Source organism: Falco peregrinus, chromosome 9, assembly GCF_023634155.1.
Source record: "Falco peregrinus isolate bFalPer1 chromosome 9, bFalPer1.pri, whole genome shotgun sequence".
Lineage (NCBI taxonomy): Eukaryota > Metazoa > Chordata > Aves > Falconiformes > Falconidae > Falco > Falco peregrinus.
In genome coordinates, this window is record NC_073729.1 from 38,387,598 (window position 1) to 38,408,223 (window position 20,626).

At 56.1% G+C, this 20,626-nt stretch overlaps 1 protein-coding gene across 11 annotated transcripts in view; it reads right to left on the minus strand.

Moving 5' to 3' along the window:
* Positions 1-20,626, minus strand: part of CHD6 (chromodomain helicase DNA binding protein 6) — a 93,002-nt gene that overhangs the window by 21,222 nt on the left and 51,154 nt on the right. For 9 of the 11 annotated variants that reach the window (XM_055813510.1, XM_055813507.1, XM_027783473.2 and 6 more), the window contains 18 exons: positions 19,511-19,576; positions 18,964-19,022; positions 18,509-18,626; positions 16,978-17,064; positions 16,555-16,704; positions 16,131-16,252; positions 15,250-15,493; positions 14,640-14,816; positions 12,829-12,972; positions 11,782-12,037; positions 11,078-11,288; positions 10,369-10,564; positions 9,657-9,821; positions 9,080-9,259; positions 7,758-7,868; positions 4,247-4,449; positions 3,648-3,847; positions 249-408 (listed from right to left, as the gene is read on the minus strand). In XM_055813510.1, coding sequence (XP_055669485.1) covers positions 249-408; positions 3,648-3,847; positions 4,247-4,449; positions 7,758-7,868; positions 9,080-9,259; positions 9,657-9,821; positions 10,369-10,564; positions 11,078-11,288; positions 11,782-12,037; positions 12,829-12,972; positions 14,640-14,816; positions 15,250-15,493; positions 16,131-16,252; positions 16,555-16,704; positions 16,978-17,064; positions 18,509-18,626; positions 18,964-19,022; positions 19,511-19,576 — 2,849 coding nt within the window. The remainder of the gene's footprint in view (positions 1-248; positions 409-3,647; positions 3,848-4,246; positions 4,450-7,757; positions 7,869-9,079; positions 9,260-9,656; positions 9,822-10,368; positions 10,565-11,077; positions 11,289-11,781; positions 12,038-12,828; positions 12,973-14,639; positions 14,817-15,249; positions 15,494-16,130; positions 16,253-16,554; positions 16,705-16,977; positions 17,065-18,508; positions 18,627-18,963; positions 19,023-19,510; positions 19,577-20,626) is intronic. The other 2 variants (XM_055813506.1, XM_055813513.1) reach the window with 1 other exon arrangement.

A 20,626-nucleotide genomic window follows, 5' to 3' on the forward strand; every position in this document is an offset into this window, starting at 1 on the left:
GATGGGCACTGGCCACGTGGCATCACACCACAGTGCCCAGCCCTGCAATCTGCTGGGGCCCTGTGGCTGGAGATTTGCTGTCAGGACATGGCTCCCATTAACTGAAGGAGCTTCTGAGAGTGGTGCAGCAGCTGGAGCACAGTGATCCTGCGTGGGTTGTGAGCCCTTTGCAGCTCCCTCCCACCCTCCTCATGCTAAAAGCCCTCAGCCCACGGTGTCCATGAGCTGGCGTGGGCTCCTGCACTCACTTGTTGCAGTGCTGTTTGAGGTGCTTCTTGTAGCTGTCATCATGCAGGACGACCTCAGGGTTGCAGGTGGCAAGCCAGTCCGCGTTCTTTATCTCAGGAAGCAGCATCTGGTTCTTCGTCTTCTTCCCCTTCCTGCCTCTGGGCACTGGTGCTGACAAGCCTGTAACAGCAAGTGGCAGCCAGTGAGCACCATGGGCACCGTGTGCCAGGCCAGGCACCACCACAAGGCATCTCTGGTGCTGTGGTGCCCAGACAGGGCAGCAGAGCCGGGGAGCTGGAGGAGGCTGCTGCAAAGCTCCTGGCTGCAGGCTGGCAAGCCAGGGTGGGGGAAATGCACATGGTAAACACAGAGCATGGGAGGCTCCGTCTCCAAGAAAAACTCAGGGATCACCACAGAAACTGAACTGCTGAGAGTTCTCAGTGCAACGCTGAGCCCAAAGGATAACATGGCCCCTTGACATATAAAAATATCGCACAGAAGCACGCAAGTGACCTTGGTCCTGGGCACAACTCTTAGAGCCCTACCTAGACACTACAGCAAGCTCTGACGTTTACCCTATGGGGACAACAAAATGATTTGGGACAAGAGTTCAAACAAGAGACTCCCAAATGATCAAGGACCAGAAGACAATCCTGATGATCTGATCTGTAAGGGCTGTTTCCCATTCAGTGCATCAGGAGGAGGGCTGTGGGGGAACCAGATCACTGCAGAGGGCATTTACACTTGGTAAACATACCAAAGGGAAAAGGGACGCAGGCCCGGCTGGCTGACAAAGATAAAATGAGATCCCGTGGCTGGAGCTGAAAATTAAACACATTTTCAACCTTGAAATAACATGCAGAACGTGGAAACAACTCCTGGTAGGGTCACTATTGTTTGGGGTCTTCCAAGAGGGATGAGTTGCTTCCCTGGGCAGCCGCCTCCAAGGCAGGGTCCTGCGGATGTCCTCTCCTGCCTATGTGTGCAAAGGGGAAAGAAGTGCCTCAGCAACCCTGTCCCATCCATCTGGTCTTGTGACACCAAGGATGAAAAGAGTGTCACCGTGTCCCCAACACCTGTGTAAATTTTGCAGCTCCATGACAGGACCAGAGCTGCAGCCCAGGTGGCTGCTGGAGGCCTGCAGTGGGCACCAGGGCTCCTGTCCCCAGCACTGGATCAGCCTGATGAACTCTGGGCAAACGCTGTTTCCTCAGCAGCTGGGCCTCTGGAAGGCAGGACAGTGCTGAATCACAGCAGAGCTCCGAGCTGGGCTGCCCACATGCTGCGCTTGCCCCTTGTAGTCACGCAGATATGGGACTGAGAAGAAACAATCCCAGGATGTGCTATAGCAAAGGCTGGAGGTTTCTGCTGCTTCCTGCACATCAGGGAGGCCCAGAGCTTGTCTTGCCTGGTCAGCTCTCTGCAAACGTGGGTGGTACCTCAGGCTCCTTGGCAAGCCACAGCAGCACCTGCCACGTGGCTGCTCTGCACTGGAGGGTTCTGCTCTCCTCCAGCTCCTGAGGTCAGGCTAAACGGTTTAATCATCCCTCTGGCCAAGACCACATGGAGATTTCACTGGTGGGAAAAGCCATTCTGAAGAGGTCATGCAGAAGCTCCCAGTTGCTTCCCTCTGCTGCTAAACATCCAATTTTTGTGCTGGTCTTGCACTCAAGCATTCCTGACCCTCCACTGAAACCACAGCTTGTTCGTTACTTGGTATTACCCAAATCAAGCTCGTTCCTATCAGCCAGTTTATTTCTCACTCTTGTTCTGGTCCCCACAGGGCTCTCAAGTCCAGTCCCAGCACCACTCTGGGCAGGCCATGTGCTCAGACCTCACACTGTAAAGCCAGTCAGACATTTCCAGACAGAAGGAAATGGTGATGCTGGGTTTTAAGTGCCAAGTAACACACAGTGTTCTCAGGGCTCAGCAACAGCACTACTCCAGAACAGCCTTTCCTGTGCTCCACCACCTCAAAACAGGAGAGCCAGGTCTCAGTCTGGCTCCCTGATGCCCAAAGCAGGCTGGAGAGTCCCAGCCTCCTCATTACTCACCTTGTGCCACAGATCACAAGTGCACAACTAGCAGCACACAGCCATGGTGCTCTGACCACTCCGAGGCAGAGCTGGGCCCGCCCCCACCCCCTGCCAGCCCTCCCGGCACAACTCACCTGTCCTGAAAGCCGCAGGATGCAGGCACTGTGCTGCTAGGTCAGTGCAGAATCCTCTGACACAGAACGGGCAGCAACCACATCTCCCACGCCACAACCTTGCAGTGATCCAAGATGCCAGCACTGGCTCTGTCTTTGTACCATTAAAGACAAAAGCCACTGCGGCTGCACGATGCTGTTTGCATGGCAGGCTCTATTAGCCATACTGCTCCAGCCCCAAGGGATGCCGACAGAGAGCAGACACTGCAAGCAGGGGGTGAATCTGCAGTGCCCTGCTGTCCAGGCAGAGCCAGAGACAGGGGCTGGAGAAGGCTCTGGGTGGTCCCTGTCAGAATCTGAGGATACAGTGGAAGCCTCCACGCAACAGAATGCAGACGCAATTACAGACTGGTCATGTGGTGTGATATGTGGCACTCACACATAATGGAAAATAAGCATACGAGTCCTCTGACCAGGGAAGGCCCAGCCAAACCTGAGATAAAGGGTCCTGCTAGATGGAGTCAGAGAAGGCAGCATCACCTGGGTAGGATTCTGCAATGCAGAAGTCTCAGGACAAACCAACACTGGATCTCCATGCGTCAGGGCAGGCACTGCAGACCAGTAGGTCTGGGACAAGAACCGTGATGAGAGGAGGCACAAGCTGGTGACCTGGCATGAGATGGCTGCACAGACTGCACTGCCAGCTTCCCCAGTGCAGCCATGAGTGCCACGCCTGGTGCTAGGGCTGGGATTGCCAACAGGCACAGGTAAGGTCCCTGCACAACGATCCACACCACGTCCTGTGATACCCTGAGGAACAGTCAGGCAGGTCTACGCTCTGAGTGGAATAAATACCCTCACATCTATCACCCCCAATGTGTTCATACAGTCACCAGCACCCCACAAGCTCACTGCCCAGTGTTTCCCTGTGTGTGGGAACCCTGACAGTATTCACAGGCCAGAGGAAACCGTGTGGGAGTGGAATGGCATCTCTGCTCCCACTACAAGGCGCTCTCTGCACCAGCCATGGCACTGGAAGCCAGAAAACAGCCTTCCCCACCCAGCTAGCCTCTGCTGCTGGCTCTGAGGGTCAGTGTGGAGGTCAGTCCCATGGCAGCTACCTTCTCTGTGCAGAGAGAGTGATGGTGCTCAAGCACAGCTGCTTGATGGCTGTTTCAGTCAGCTCTGCTTTGAATTCTGCAGCCTTGGACCCGTAGGCTGACACAGTGGCGGTGGGTACAGGTGCAATGGCAGAGAGAACACGCAATACCTGAGTGATTTTGCAGAGCCTGGTTCTGCCCGTCCTTCGTCGGTGTGATGAGATCCCAGATAAAACTCTTAATCTTCTCATCCCCCTTGTAGTGTTTGACGCAATAGACCAGCAAGGCCCGACAAATCATCTCCATGTCCTTCTCATTCAGGTGCCACTTGAACCGCCCATGGGTCAGGATATCTTTCCAGCGTCCCCAGCTGGAACAGAGTAAACATTCCTGTGCAACTAGAGACCTCACTGGCATCTCTCTCCAGGAAGCTCACTCAGAGGCATGGCCCCGCCAGCTCCCCTGGATAGGGGTGTTGAGCCCCCACAACAGCAGGAAGCAGGGAGGGGTGAGGTTTGCCCCGCACTGAACAGATCAGAGGCAGGAGCAGACTCTGGAAGCACCAACTGCCAGCTCATGCTTTGCCCCCCAACACTCCTTCCATCCCAAATGCTCACTTAGAGCCCAGGTCCCACCAGGAAGGTCACTGCTGGAAGGAGGGGACACTGCAAGCAGGATTGTCAGAAAGTGGCTGGGGCAGCGAGTGGCCCACATGCACACTGGGGCAGCTGGAGGCTGTGGCCATACTCTCTGGGAGGGGATCACTCACCCGAATATGAGCAGATTCTTCTCCACGCGGAAGCACTCAGCCCGCAGGTACCGTCGTGTCTTCTCATTGAAGCGCCGTGAGCGTGTGGGTCGCTCATCCGAGTCACTGTCCAGCTCAGAGAACTCCATCAGCTCATCCTCTTCAAAGGAGTTGTAGTGTTTGGTTTGCTTCCGCACTCGGGGCCTGTCGATGACCAGGCTCTCCTATGAGGGACAGAGGAGAATGTGCTCAGGTATGGGCAGAAGCACCTGCCTTCCATCAGGGCACACTATGTCCTCTTCACATGGTCACCCTGCTCTGCTCACACCTCTGGTTTCCAGCTTACCAGCCCCGTGGCCAGCCACATCCTTCCCACTGGGATACCTGCATGCAGCTTTGCCCGCACACATGAGAGAACTCCTGGACAGCACAGAATTCAGCCTGAATGATGACAGCCGGAAAATCAGGCCCTCTGGGTGCAAACTGCTGAACACCAGCAGCTGATTCAGCTCTGAATCACACTCTTGCCCCCCTCCAGTGCTGCATGCACCAAATGCTGTGCTGGACATGGTGTAATTTCTATGTCAGGGTGGACAGGTGGGCTGGAAGAGGAAAGGCAGCTCCCAAGAAGGTGCAGGAGGGAGCAATATGAAATTAAATTGCATGTACCTGCCTCCTCTCCTTCCCCCTACCCTGTCGAATGAATCCATGTCATCTCAATCTGATGGATTTCATGCATGTGACACACACCCACCCACTCACCCACCCACCCTCTCCCATTCTCCTGCTAGAGCGGTGAGCTCGGCAGGGCCATGGGGCCTCGCTCTTGCTGCGAACACTGTCTCTACAGTGCTGCCACCTTAGCTGGAATTGCGGCAGGCCCCAGGGCCACATTGATGCCAGCTGCAGCACCCTGCGCTCAATGGAGGAGCCGGCAGGAGTGGCATAGGTTGCAGCCGAGCCCACCAGCTCTGCAGGACCAGCAGAAAGATGAGACCCCATCTGTCCACTCCTGCCTCCCGACAGGCAGTCACCAAACCCTTCCAGCTCCTCAGTGCTCAGCTAGAGAGTTCCTTTTGTGGGCAGAGCAGGCAGCAGCCGGGAACAAGGATGCTGCCCCCACGAGATGCTCCCCAGAGGCACATAGGGAACGTCCAGCAGCTCTGCTACCAGGCCAGGAGAAGCCAAGCACTGGCTTGCCAAAGCTCCTGGGAATGAGCCAATTTGCCAATAAGGGCAAAACACAAGACTTCAGGAGCATATTTACAGTCTGCAATCCCCACACCCAGACATGGCGATGGGCCTGCCAGATTCACTTAATTTTACTTTTTGTTCCCATCCCTGAAGGCAGGGCTGCAAACGCTGATGGAGGAAAGAGTGGCAGAATCCAAACCTGTCCTTACTTGCTCCATTGAGCCAGGAGAAGCCCTGGGCAGCTCCCTTGATCCCTATTCATATAGAGCTTTTAGAGAGATTTGTTTCTAAAGCAACGTGTGGATATTGGGCCTGACCCGCACAGTCTTTGAACAACTCCCCAGGCTTCGGTGAATATTACTGATATTCAGTGGGATATGGAAAGGCAGCACAAGGGAACATTTGACACTGTAAGAGAGGGTAAGTACCAGCAGAGTTGCCCAAGCCAGAGCTCCTCTTGTGACACCCCTTATGCTGTCAGGGCCAAACCCAGTTGGCCCAGACAACTTCGCTTGCACCCTCTTGCTCAGAGGAGATGAGAAGTTGAGTAAGAGGGAGCGTCTGCAGGCACCACACAGGGCTGTGTACATCCCCTGAGGTGCTGCGCCCCTGGTAGCCCCCTCCCCAGCTTGCTCTGATCTAGGACAGAGCTGAGACCCAAACCAGACCAAGTATCCACACACAGTGATGCTCTTGACAAACCCAGTGCCACAGCCATGACATTCAACCTCCCTGCAACCTGCCTTCATCTGTGAGCACAAACGAGGAGGGGAAGCAGCATGGCACCTCAGAACCCTCACAGTACTGGTGTGTTCACCACAAAGAGCCATTTCTTCTGCAAAGAGGTGCTGCCTTCCAGCCACCAGCCACCACCTGCTGCAGCCCAGCCAGTACACAGCTCCCACTACAACACCACTTGCTCAGCAAGGGCCCCCAGTTCCAGGGGTGCCCTCATATCCATGAAGCCAGTGACAGGCTGGTACCTGAGGGTGCCAGTGTGCCTGGCACATGCCTCTTGATCATCAGTGTTGCAGCTCCTCAAAATCCTCCCGTGCTGCTGCTGAAACCCACACATTAAACATTACGAATACATCAGAACAGAGAAGTGTGGTTATTATGGTTGTTACCTTGGCATTAAACAGGACCATGTGATGCACAACTGATTGCAGGGACCTGCCTACTGAGATATTACCTGCTCCCCACCAGCTTCAACTAACTGCAAGTCTTCTTTGCTTCTAGGTCACTAAATGGCTGGACTTGCTGCTGGGTTAAAGGCTCCCTGAGCAGGCCCACGCATACTGTGGCCCTGCTAGGGGCCCAGAGGGACACCTGGAGAGAGGAGAGGGAGCCTGGGCCAGCAAGTACAGTTGCACACAGCACAGCTTCCTCTCTGCCTGCTGCTGGGAGAGCTGGTGTGCCCTGCTGTGTTTCACCATGACCAATACCACCTCCTTAACCATGGAGACCTGGGGTGGTGGGAGCAGGGGGCTGCAGTGAAATAAATGCGCCTGGCACTGTGAGCTCCAGGGCTGAAGGGGCTGGAGCATACTAACTCATGTCAGCTCACCAGGCCTCCACCAGAGCTGCCAGGCCAAATGCTCCCCTCTGCCCAGGTTCCAGGGCTCACAGGGACTTGGGTTTAGGCTGAGGTATGGTTACACAGCTTCCCCCAAGCATGGGAAGAGCCTTGCTCACCCCACCAATCCCCAGCCACAGCAAAAGCTGCTACTTGGGCCCCTTTGTGTCCTGCCAGGCACACAGCAGCTTGGCCCTGGCGTGCCTCAAGCTATTGAAGGTCTCTGGGCTTGGTGAGACAGCCAGGGATCCAAGATCAGAACTGGCATCTGGACAGCAGCATCGGGTCATCCTGGTACTGCTCCACACTGGAGCCCCAGCTGCCCAGTCTGCACCTAACTTGGCAGGCAGTGCGAGGCACTCATGCCTGCCTGTCCTGCGCAGAACTCCAACACAGCTCCAACTCATGCACAGGCAGTCACATTAGTCTGCTGGCTTCACAGGCATGCTGTTGTGCTGGCTGTTTCATCCTCTCCTCCCCTCACATGCTGCCAGCCCCAACTGTCGCCCCTTAACCAGGTCTGGGAGTAGCTGGGAGCACAGACTGAGCACCCTGAAATACCAGGTAGATGCAGCCCACCATGTGGTCAAAGTAATGGCAGCTTTAGCCAGCACTCATGGGTCAGTCTTCCCTTGCAGTAATTCCTGATGCATAACACATATCCCTTCACAAGCTCAGCAGAAGCATGCAGCTCCTCCTGGAGACCATGCCACGCGGTGTCAGACCAGCTGTGGGGCACACAGGCCACAAGCTGGATCCTACCTTTTCATTCTTGGTGTCTGTATCGAGCTCTGCTATCTTGGCCCACTTTTGCCAGAAGTTGGGGTCATCTAAGGAAATGTCAGTTCTGTTTCCCGATGCTACAAAGCTGGCCTGGGAGTGGAAGAAGAGGAGTGAACAGGGTGCAACCCACCATCCAGATGTGCCTTCCCCCATACAGTTCCCCAACACATGTCTACAGTGCACAGTCTTGCTGCCATGAGGTGTTACACCCCATGCTGATACATGCCAGAGGGCTCTTTGTTTGCTTAAGGGAGCTGAACCCCTCTATTCTGCAGTCCCACCTGATCCACTGGAAACAGAGCCTGGGCTGTGCCACCTGCAAGACGAGAAGGGACAGATGGCTTTTGTGCCCTCAGAGGACACAAGCACAGCACTGAGCTGGCTCCTTGGGCTCTCTCCTGTGGGGATGTCAGGGCCACTTGGCACACAGCTTCCCCAGCACAGCAGTGCCCAGCTTCAAGCATTGTGCAGGCCAGCAGCCTGGTCCCGCAAGGCTGGAGTCAGAGCTAGGCTGTGCAGCAGCAGGGCTGTGTTGAAGGTACCACAACTCCTTCCTACACCTCCAGCAGCCCAGGTCACCACCTGCACTTCTGCTTGGCAAAGCACCACACTGAGGCAGCACTGGTGTCTAGAAGGGCAGGGGAGGTGACAGACTGGATGAAATAAGCTCAACCCATGAAAAGAAGACCAGCCCAGCTCAGGACTGGATCTCACCCAGGCTTTGAACTTATCCATCCTCCCCAAGGAGAGGCACAACTCTGCCCACAACAGCACCAGGCAGAGGGTCTAGCTCTGGGCATGGCCTACTGCCATGGCAAGGAGTCCTCAGCCCATTGGAAGAGTAAGCCCTAAACCCTGCAATGCCCTGACTGCGACACAAGAGCAGCTCTGCATCCCTCCCTGCTGCCAGTGTGGTGACAGCGAACAGCCTGGCAATGCCCAGCACCTGGAGGACAGCCCCTGCTCTGCCTTCTTACCAGCTTGAGCGGCTTCAAAGGGAAAGTGGAAACTGGCAAGCTGAACCCTCCTGAATAGCCCCAACAGCACCCACCCAAGCTGGCGGCCCCCTCCTCAAATGCTCTGCTAACCACCAGTGAGACAGGAAACCACACTGCTGCCAGTGAAACCAGCCAGGCCTCACTTCTGGGTGCAGGAGGACAGGCAGGAGCTTGGCCTCCATGCAGACATGTCTCAACACACAGGCAAGAGGTCAGCCCCCCACTACTGCTCTGCATGCTCCCAGCGTGTCCCCTACCACCCTGGGGGGAGTCCCCCTTCCCTCCCGATGGAGCACAGCACACCTTGGCAAAGGTGGAGCCCTTCCCCTCAGACTGGATTGTGATGGTCTGAGTCCTGCGCTGGAGGATCTGATCAATGTCTTCCTCGCAGAACTTCGATCCTTCATCCTCCTCATCCATCAGAGCGCCATAGGCACCCTTCCGCAGCAGGTCCTCCACCTCCATCTTTGAGAGCTGCTGAACCTGCCCAAAACATGGGGGCATCACCAAACTGGCCAGCCTCCCTGGGAACTGCACAACAGGAGAAGACTCTTCCCTCTGCCTCGGGAGGGAGGGAGGGCAGAGATGCCCCAGGCCAATCCAGACCTCCTGATGCTACAGCATAGGCCACTTAAAATGCTGCCTGAGGGACTGTCAGGAATTTCCAGTCCATGTCACCCAGGCACAGCACCACATGCACCCCCTAACCCCGAGGCAGCCTGCCAGGCCAAACAGCAGCAATGCAAGTGTGTGGGACCAGGCTCTCCCTCCCCAGAAGCTTGCCCATGTCTCTGCTCCAACCTGGCAGTGACTTGCAGGGGAAGGAGGTGAGCTCTCCTGTAGTGCCTTCCACCTAGCCCCACTCTGACAGCCAACCTACCCCGTTCGTGCTGCCCTTGCGGTTGATGTCCTGCAACACAGCCTTATCCAGGCCCAGCTTCAGGCTGGCCTTGTCAAACATCTCCCGCTCATAGGAGTTCCTGGTGATGAGGCGATAGACTTTCACTGCCTTGCTCTGCCCGATCCGGTGGCAGCGAGCTTGAGCCTGGGAGTGCAGAGGGCACAGCATCAAGCACAGTGAGCTCGGAAGGATGGGGATCGTGTGGCTTGTGGCACCCTGCAACACCACCCACCACACACCCACCTGAGCCACAGTCAGCTCCCACCCACCAGAGCAGCCGCATCTAGTGCCTGTGGCTGACTTGGCAGGGCTCTGCCAGCGGGTGCTGGTTAGTGCCAGCCCTGCGCAATTGTGGAGCAGGAATCAGAGACCCCTGCACCCCCAGGCAAGGACATGGGGCTCAGGCTAGAGCCTTGGATCTCAGCAGATGGGGGCACCCAGCACTTCAGCCCCTCCAACACCAGGTATGGACAAAGTGCTGCCTCATCTGTGGCCCACTCATGCTTTTAGAGCCACACTGTGATCTTCCCCATGACACATCCCCTCTGCCTGCACTCCTGACAGCTCTCCCAGCATCGCACCCCATGCCCAGTACAGCTGGGTACTGCTGCCCTTCCCTCCCCAGCTAGCATGAGTGACGGGAGCCATGCCATAGGACCTCCTGGCAGCCTGTCCCACTCTGGCCCATTACCTGTAGGTCATTCTGTGGGTTCCAGTCTGAGTCAAAGATGATGCAGGTGTCGGCAGCGGTCAGGTTGATGCCCAGCCCGCCTGCCCGCGTGCACAGGAGAAAGACGAAGCGATCCGAGTCAGGCTTGCAGAAGCGGTCGATGGCAGCTTGGCGCAGATTCCCACGCACCCGCCCATCAATGCGCTCATAGGTGTACCTGCTCAGAGACGGGAGAAGATGAGAGCAGGGTCACAGCAGGGCCCAAACTGGCTGTGGCTTACAAACCCCTTCTTGCTCCTTCCCCTGGGCTGTGTGTGGGCATGCAGGCAGCTCAGACTTACGGGCAGGACCTGTGCACAGGTGGAGGCTCAGGCCTCATCAGCCTGTGTGCACTGTGGTTGTTCCCAGAAGTCATTCCTCTTATGATGGCAAAACCATGACCTCGTCCATGGCACATGCATATGGGGCTCATGGGAACCAGGACCAAGGGAAGGGCCTATTCCCATTTGGTCACTCCTACGACTAGCCCTGGGCAATGCAGAAGGGACAGGTCACAGCTGCCCAGCTTTGGGGTCTCTGCACCCATCGGTAGTAGCCTGTAACTTGGATCCTTTGGTACGTGAGCACAGAATGGCCAAATCCCCACCCTGGGCTGTTGCTACTCTGTATGTACAGTGCAGGATGGAGGTGATGTGGAGGAGCTGTGGTGAATGCTGAAGCCTGTACTAACCGCCTCTGAATGAGATAGTCTTCAAGGATGTCCAGGCAGCGCACCATCTGAGAGAAGATGAGGACCTTGTGCCCACCAGCAATCAGCTTGGGAAGCAGCTTATCAATGAGCACCAGCTTCCCGGCCGCCTGGATCATTGCCTGCAGCTGGAAGTCTGGTGCCTCTGGGCTGTGTGTTTTACGAAAGTCTTCCAGGATCTTCTCCTCTGCCCCTGCCAGGTGAGAAAGGACGTGAGCTCTTGGCAAGGCTGGCAGTGAAGCTGCCCCCAGCCTCCCATCCAGGACGACAGCAAGCCACCACACAAGGAACAGAACCCATGTAGCTGATCATGTCTAGGGAGGCTGGCTAGAGACCTCCAGAAGCCCCTCCACTCCTGTGACTCTACTTCTTCATGGCTTGCACCAGCTCTTGGCAGATCAAGCCAGGCTGGGATGTTGGAGAGGGTCCTGTGCCAGAACACCCCCAAATATAGCAAGCCTCACAAGACCCTGAGGTGCCCACCAGCAAGCAGCACTTGCAGGGAGCTAGTTTGCCCCTCAGGGCAACAAGGGAGATCACTGCATCCTGTGCTGGGCCTGGATGCACAACCCCACCAGCAGCACATGGCATAAGGGTCTAGGCTGGCTCCCAAGCTACGTGAGCTCTGCAGGTAGTGACCAGCAAATGCTGCAGTGTCCCCCACACCTGCTGTGCACAGCCCTCACCATTGATGAGATACGGGTGATTGCAGCACTTCCGCAGCTCCATCATAGTGTTGATGAGGTTGGGCATATTGTGCTGGTTGGCACCCTTGGAGAGGAAGGAAAAGTTCTTCTCCAGGATGGCCCGGTAGTATTTCTTCTGGATATTGGTCAGCTCCACCTCAATGATGGTCTCCTGCTTGGGTGCCAGATTCTTCTCTACATCATCCTTCAGCCGTCTCAGCATCATGGGCTTCAGAATGGACTGCAGCTTCTTCACCTGCCAGAGCAAGCGTAGAGATTCACTGCCCTCCCAACACAGCAAGCACGCGCTGACAACAGCGGAAGGGCCTGCAATGCTACAGCCTCCCCAGGCTGGAAACCCACTACAAATGACTCTGAAGCACCTGCTCTGCTGACCGCCAGGACAACTTCAGAGTCTGACTTCCTTGGGGCAGGCATGTGAGGGACCAGCCCTGGGCCATGAACTCCACACGCTTCTGCTGCTGGCAGCCTTGGATAACTGCGTCTGCTGCAGGACAGCTGAGCTTTGATAGCAGCTGAGATGATGCTCCATGTGCCCGTGCCTGCTCCCTCAGAATGACGATCTTTGTGCAATCCCCACTTAAGCCAAATGGCAATTCAAATGGCAGTGAGACAGCCCAGGGGACTGGGCTCTTTTCCATGGCCCACGCTCAAGGGTAACTTTGGAGGACGGCTCCCCAGGGGAACCTGACAAGGGTGACTGACACAAGGACTTACTGATCTCCTCACTCCCCCTACACTCCTGCTGGTTTCAGGGACAGACCAGGTAAGAAAGCCAGATGAGCTGCACTGCGCAGGCACGCAAGGGGTTAGTAGGGAGCTAGGCAGGGAGCAGACCACTGCCTTGGCACAGGCTGGTCTCCCCTCTCCAAAGCAGCGTTGGGGGCTCTGTCACAACTTTGCTTCTGCAAGCATAAGGAGTCCTATTCATTTCCATGAAGCCCATGTCTGAGTGTGTGCCTGGCTTGGTGACTGCATGTCCCAATGGCCTGTGCTAACAGTCACCAGTGTCACTCTTCTAGGTACCTGCTCCTCTGTCTTCAGGTCTCCAAACTCCTCCAGAAAGGCTGTCTCTGAGGGGAACTGCTGTGGCTCCAGGAAATTCAGGAGGCTGAAGAGCTCCTCCACCGAGTTCTGCAGGGGGGTCCCTGTCAACAGCACCTTGTGCTCCTGGGTATACACAGAAAACAGGTTGAGGGCTCAGATCCACCGGCTGGGTCCAAGGTGTTCCAAGAGCGCAATGCTCCTTGTCTTCCAGCCTCAGGAGCACTCTGGGTGGCCTGTGGGAACACACACTCCCTGAAAGGCTCCCCTGGCCATGGTGCCAGCCCTGACCCAGCCACTGCCACGCAACACTGTCTTGTGGCTCCCAGGATGCTCCCCTGGATGTGGCCCACTCCAACAACAGCCAGAACTGAGAATCCCACACCCTCCCAGGCTTCAGCCCTGCCCTGGCACAAGACCCTCAGGCAGGGCTGTGCTGGCACCGGACAGGGATGCTGACAGAGCCCAATCCTCTGTGCACCAGGGGGAAATCCCTCTTCAGGGCTTGGGAACATGGCTCAGTGACATATGACACCGAGGGGCACCCAGGCACCTGCTTCTAGGGTCAGCATGAGCAGGGTGCTCTGAAATCAGCGGGGGCACATATGACTCTGTCAAGTGTGCACTGGGAAGAAGAAGGAGCTTTTATTAGAGGTTCACTATTGTAGGTATGTGTGCAGTAAAAGGAGACAGGGGTCCAGACAACCCCTCCAAGATCTGGGGGTGTGAGGAGCGGATGACCCCTGAAGAGGAATGCACTCCCCTGTGCTGACGCCACAGGCTCTGGCTTCAGGCACCATCAGGTGCTGCCTTCTGAGGTGCACCAGCCACTCTGTCGCAGCAGTGCCAGAGACTCGGGTGCTCACTCACTGCTCAGGCTAATCCTCCTGTCCAACCTAATGCAAAGAATGCCCCCAAGACCCACCAGCTATGAAAGAAGTGCAATTTAAAGGTGTGAGGTTCCCACAGGACTTGTACAGAGGAAGGCGATGGTTACGAAGTGGGGCCAGCAGCAATCCTGCTTTGCCCCAGGGTTCTCACAACCCAGCAGGGACCTGCATAAGACACAAAGTCAGGGGGAAACATATGGGTCTTTGGGAACTGGAGATATAAGACTAATAATTTTCGGAGGCCTGGCCCAGCTAGAGTGTGATGGAAGCTGGGTAGGGCTGGGAGATCCAAAAGCCTGATGGTCCTCAGTCCAGTGAACAGCAGCACTGCCTTTCCCAGGGCTGGAAAGGAGCTGGACATCCAAACACATTTCTCAGAGCAGCTCATTGATCCCTTTTTCACCACGCACAGTCCTGTGCCCCCATCCCTGGCACAGACTGGTCTCATATTTGCAGAATCCCAAAAAAGCTTCAACACTGCAGTCCTGCTCACTGCAGGGTACAAAGCACACCACGGCCAGAGGATGCTGTGCACGGCTGGTCAGCAACTGCCCCAGTGTCCTACAGCAGCCTAAGCTGTGCTGCAAGGCCAGGCAGGGCTCTGCCAGGGAGTGCACACAGATGGGAAGGCATGGGGGCGCTTGGCCTGCTGTGGGCTAATATTCCACTTCAGCAAAAAGGAGTTTGTGATGGCTGCAGGACACCAGTGCCCCCCATCCATCAAAGGGCCCCGGTCACTGGCACTGCTTCAACAACCTGATGGGTCCTGGATGGCTTTCCCTCTGACAGGGAGCTCTCAGCCCTGGCACTCGGCCTAAGCAGTTTGCAGTGGCTCCTGACTGCTAGGCATGGCCATCTCTGGCCCACCCTGCTCTCACATGAACTTGGGCAGGACATGCTCACCAGGGCCATGAGCTTCAGGCCCTCCAGGAGTTTGCAGTTCCTGTTCTTCAGGCGATGTGCCTCGTCAATGACCACGCAGCGCCACTGGATCTTCTTCAGCTCTGGACAGTCAGCAAGGATCATCTCAAAGGTGGTGATAACCACCTGGAACTTGAAGATCCCAGGGAGAGGGTTACCCTAGGGAGACATAAACCATATGGAGCGCTTGACTCCTGCAGGGTGGCAGGACACTGTTGGCATCAGTGTTGGCATCTGGCTCCTAGCTGGGATTTCCCCAGATTAATCTCTCTCAAGCAGCAGGCAGGTTCCTGCAAGCCTCCTCCCTGGCCACAGGCTTCATCTCTCCAAACCACACACTGCTTCAGGGCAGACAAACAGGACTGCACAAGAACTGGGGCTGGGGTTCTGCTGCATTTTCCCCTTTCTGCATGAGTTGGGCCTGTTCTTCACTCATACACAGTGCACCCTGAGCCTATGCCAGCAAAGGTCTTAAAAGATCACCTTTCCCTCTCCAGATGAACCACGAGCTTCACATGCAGCTCACTGCTTCCCAAGCAAAAGAAGCCAGAACTGGGGGGCACATCCTGGGAGTGTTGTGTGCATCAATCACCTGTGTGTCCCTGTACACCATCTCGTACTGCTGGATCATCTGCCGGCTGATCTGGCTGCCATGGTATACGATGGCATTCATCTCTGTCCAGGTGCGGAACTCCCTCTCCCAGTTGGTGATGGTGGAGAGAGGTGCAATGATGAGGAAGGGGCCATGGATGCCCATCAGGAATATTTCTGAGAGGAAGGTGATTGATTGGATTGTCTTCCCCAGCCCCATCTCATCAGCCAGGATGCAGTTCTTCCTGCAGAGATGGACAGGTACAGGTGAACACGCTCTCAGGGGCAGGAACCACCCTGTCAACAACTCCTCGATGGGATGTCAGGCACATCACCTCCACCCACATCTCTCTGACCCCGCAGCAAGGGGGTCGAGGGCACATTGGTACAGTGGCCCAAATTGGTCTGGCTAAGCCAGACCATCCAACTTCTTGCAAGATGACGGACTCAAAGTTCGTGTGAAAAATGCTGTCCTTTGCGTGCACACTAGCCAGTGAAAGATGCATCTGACAGCCTGCTGCAGCTGAGAACATACATATTCCTGCACTCCTGCCACAGGAATGGCTCATCAGTAGCCTGGCCAATACCAAAAATCAGGTGTATCTTAGAGCCATAACTAAGCCCTACTGTCTCCAACACTCATCAGCGTTTACTGATGAGAAACATGCCTAAAGACTCAGTTGCAAAGCTAAAACAAACACAATTTTCCTGGCAGCTGCCTGCCAGCTCCAGCACTGGGAAGTCTCAGTGGCCCCTCTGTCAGGCCCCCAATTTGTCATCTCTGCTCCCCCAGCTCTGCTGCTCCCATGACTGCACACACCAGGGCGGCCCCACTGCCAGCAGGACTCCTCACGGGAGCACAGGGCTCCAGCCCCTCCTCACCTGTTATACCAGTTAAAAAGCAGCCAGTTCATTCCCTCCAGCTGATACTCCCGCAGCTGGTTGCTGTTCTTATACTCCCGGGACTTCTCCAGTTTCTGCCAGGACTCAGATGCTGGGCGCTCCTAGGAGGAAAGAGCAGGAGCAATGTCCATGGAGAGGAAGAAGCTAATGCTCAGCAAGGCCAGACCCTGCTTCTGGGGCTGCACATCAGGACAAGACTTCAGAACAGTCACTAACAGCTGATTCACAGCAAGGTCTTGGCCTCTGGATCCCACCCTCAGATCCTGCTAACTAACCCAGCCACAGGGGAGGATATGGGGCTTGCAATGCAGCAGCAGGGACAAGGTCAGCACTGCTGGGCCTTGGCAAGACACAGACGGTCCCTGCCTGCCCAGGGCAGCGAGCTGCCAGCTGGGTACGTTACCTCTGGGTACGTTACCATGTGCTTGATTTCTGGAGGGATTTGGAGGGCTTCAAACTCTTTAATCTTCCCTGGGTCAACATCCTCCTCCAGCTCCCAGGTGCTCTCCTCGTAGGGCAGTGAGCACCACTTCACCAGGTAGTGAGTCACCTCCTGCAGTGCAAAGAGACAGGCTCAGGGACAGCGCAGAGCTCATGGCCACTCAGCCCCAGCTTAACTTCGACCGAGAGCGAGTCACAGGGACAGTCAGCGGCCCTCCATCTACCCCTGTGCCAAGGGGTGCCCATGGACAGGGCTCAGGCTGCAAAAGGCTAGTAAGGCCTCAGGGTGCTCAGGAACAACCTGCAATGCACACTGTGGGTGTGGGCCTCCTGCCAAGCCTCCCTCCCTCTTCCCGTGGGGCAAGCAAGCAACGCAGCCACTCACTTCCCCAGTGTCAGGATCCTTTGTGTGAGCCACCTCCAGAATTCGATCTACCTCCACATAGTCGGGGTTGAACAGATCCTCATCAGGCTGTGACAGCAAAGAGTAAAAAGAGTTAAGTTCAAGGTGATTACAGGGTTAAACAGATGGTGGGAATGAGTAAACTGCTTCGGGGCATCTGTCCCCAGGATGCTGCTAGCTGTGCACAGCACACCAAGTGCCCTGGACACAGGTACACTGACATCTGTCTCTGGGCAGGGAAGATGCAGGAGCCCTGCAGAAGGCAAAGCTCTTGCTTTAGAGCAGCCGTGGGTTCCATGCTGCGCTTGCTGGGAGGCAAGAATGGCCTCTCCAGCCCATCTGGCCCCAAGCTTATGTGCAGCATCCAGAGCTGCGACTGCCACAGCACAGAGCCACACACAGCACCCGATGAACTCCACTCCTTGTTGGATGCTTGAACTCCACATGAGATGACACCTTGCTCTTTGTCTCTGCCTCTCTCTCTCCCTCCCTTCAGCTTAACAGTCACCAGCAGCAACTGCTCATGAGGCAAGGGCTCATCCCCCTGCTAGGAACACCTTGGGAGGAGTGAGCTTTAGACTAGCAGTGGTCCTTGGAGAGACACTGTCTAGGTTTTGGGAAGGAGCAAAACCAGGCTTCTATGTTCACAGCTCCCCAGGCCGCAGTTAGTCACAGGAAAGAGCATTTGCTCCTTGCTAAATTGTTAGTGGTACAGTGTGTGTCAACACATGCTGTTTCTTTGCATCCTGCGAAAGACCCCAAACACACTCGGGAGTGTGAAATTTGACACACACCCCCAGCTTTCCAACTACATCCACAGAGAAATTGCCTTAGCCTACTGGCCTGATTTACACTTGTAAGAGGCAGTCTGAGGAGATCCAACAACTGTCTCCAGAGTAGCAAGATAAATCATAGAACACCTTTCATTTAAACAAGATTAATCTGCTTATACAACAGAGTGGGCAGGAGCTGCCCTAAGCCCAACTATTTATAGCTCCCCCTCTCCCATAGCACTTCTGCTTCACCATGAAAGCACCTCCAGCACTGCATGCTGCCCAGTGAGCAAAACTTCCAAGGCCTGGCAAGTGACTTTTGTCTCCCTGCGCATACCTCTGCTAGTGACACCATGGCAGTTCAGGGCACTGTCATGTCCCCTTGGCTCCAGCATCCCCACCTGCTCACCCTCTTGTGCTGTGACCTGGTTCAAACTAGCCTGGAAGCCTGAGGTCCTGTGCAGCCTCCTGGGCATTGCCACGGTGTCAGCAAGGGGACACAGGCAGTGCTCTGGGCAGCACCCCAGCATCACTGAGCTATGGCAGAGCTCAGGCAAGGCAGGCACTGCTGCTGCGAGCCCTGCCTGCCCACTCCCAGCCCTGAATTTTGATCCTGGAGCTGGTCTCACCTGGGCTGGGAGGTGTCAGAGGCAACGCTCAGCTCTTGGCCTGCTCAGTCACCACACCAGGCCCAGGTATGCCAGGGTCAGGCACAGCTGCCTGCTGCATTCAGCTCTCACCTCTGTAAAAATATGCTTCATCTGAGCCTGCTTGTTCCGGAAGCGCTTTATCTTCTGGGAGATCCTGGGGTCCTTCTCCAGCTCCTCCAGAGTTGCCCACTTACAGTGGAGGTAGGAGCTGCAGAGAAAAAAAATAATCAACAGAATGTGACCAAAGAAGCCTTTGGGCCCGATCCCATCCACCACGCAGACCACCAGGGATCTCCCAGAGAACATGCAGCCTATGCCTCGCCAAGCAAAACCCCAAACTGGAGGAAGATGTGGCCTGGGTCCAGGCCAAGACTGAGCACTGCAGCAGCAGCAGCTCTCCTGCTTTCCACTGCCAGGGCTGGCTCAGGACAAGGGCAGCAAGACAGGGATGCTGGGGCTGGGACAGAGATGGGAGCGCACAGCCCTCCCTCCCGCATGCATAGGGCCCACTACCATGACACAGGGCACCACAAGACTGCACGTACAAGTTTCTGTACTTGACGTAGAACTCCTCCATCTCAAATGCCAGGCCTCCAGGATGTGCCTGAAACCAAGGGAAGCAGAGTTAGTGACAGAGCCTGTGCAGAAACTGCTGGGGGCATCCTCCATGACCTGGGTGCAGACAGGCATCTCCTGCCTGGCCACACGCTCCAGGCAGGCTGAGCCCCATGGATTTTGAGGATGGCCAGGCACTTAGCTTGCTGTCTGCCCTGGAGGCTCAGTGGCCCTGGGGAATGTGGTGTAAACCCAGCCTTAGGCATGGGGGACTTAAACACCTCCTGAGCATCAGCCCAGGCCTGACTTTTCTCCAGAGGCTTTCTGGTGCCCAGGGCCAAAGAGGCATCACGTTGATCTCCAAACCCAGAAAGGTGCCCAGCCTGGGCATATGCCAGCAACACCATGCAAAGAGCAAGGAATGGCACGGCAGCACTGACTGCTGCTACATCTCATGTCCCTGCTGCACAAGGCAGCCAGTTCCCGTCTATCCTCTGCCCAGGGACCTCCACTGCCACCGACACCTTTGCCACTCACCTCCTTCTGCACCATCCTGGAGGCAAGGATCTTCTCAATGATATTGGCGTCATCCTCGGGAGGCTCCTGGGAACAGGAGAGCAGAGTGCTGTCTTCCCAGCTCGTTGTGTGGCTTGGCCTCTGGCACCTTCCCAGCACAGAACAGCTGCTTGCTCCCCCTCCCAGCCCACCAGAGCAGGCAGAACCAGCACAGTGGGAGCTGGGACAGCTGTGTTTGGGGAACCCTTTCTGGGTGCAAGGGTGCAGGTGCTGCCAGCCCAGCTACATTCACCCTCTGCCTGTGCTCCCCTGGCCACCAAGGCCACAGCACAGTCACGTTTAGCTGTGCGGGTCCTTCCATCTAGACCAGGGCAGCCAGAGAGGGTGGCAAGTCTCCCAGAAAAGAGGAGGAAGCTTGGGCACTTCTGCCCTGAGACTCAAGGAAGGAAATATGCCAAAATGTGCGCATCTCCTGCTCCCACCCACTCTCCATGCCAGCTCTCTGACTTACCTTGGCATTTATACAACCCTATAGTACTGAATGGCCCCAAGGGCCCCAGCAGAGCAGGGAGTGGGACTATCAGGCCCCTGCCACAGGCATTCTCTGTTGCTGCTGCCTGTCCGTGGTCAGCCTCAGCCCCATCACTGTCCACGCAGCTCTTCCCAGCAAGCCCAAAGTGCCGCTTCCTTCCCTTCACAGGCTTTGACTGCCATGAGGAAATCACCCCATGAGGCCCGCAGAGACCTTCTGCTGGCCAACCATGGGCTCCCACCCCACTCCCTCACACTGAGCACACAAGCTTTGCTGGAGGTGGCCCTAACACTGCTGCTTCCAGCTCCAAGTCGGCAGCCCCAGGGCAAGTGGGGAGGTCAAGACTCTACTGGCCACATGCTGTGGCAGGACCAGCCCCACCAAATGCCAAGGGATAAGAGAGATAGGCTTGTGCCTGTCTGCGCTGTAGCAGAGAGGCACAGAAAGACTAAGGGGAGAGGACAGACAGCAAAAATATGGAGCTTGCTTGAGCATTAGGAATATCAGTTCTACCCTGGCTGGGAGATGGTATGGCAGCAGGGGGAAGAGCAAAGGACAAAGCAGAAAGGAGAAGTACTCTATTCATCCCCTTCAGACAGAGACAG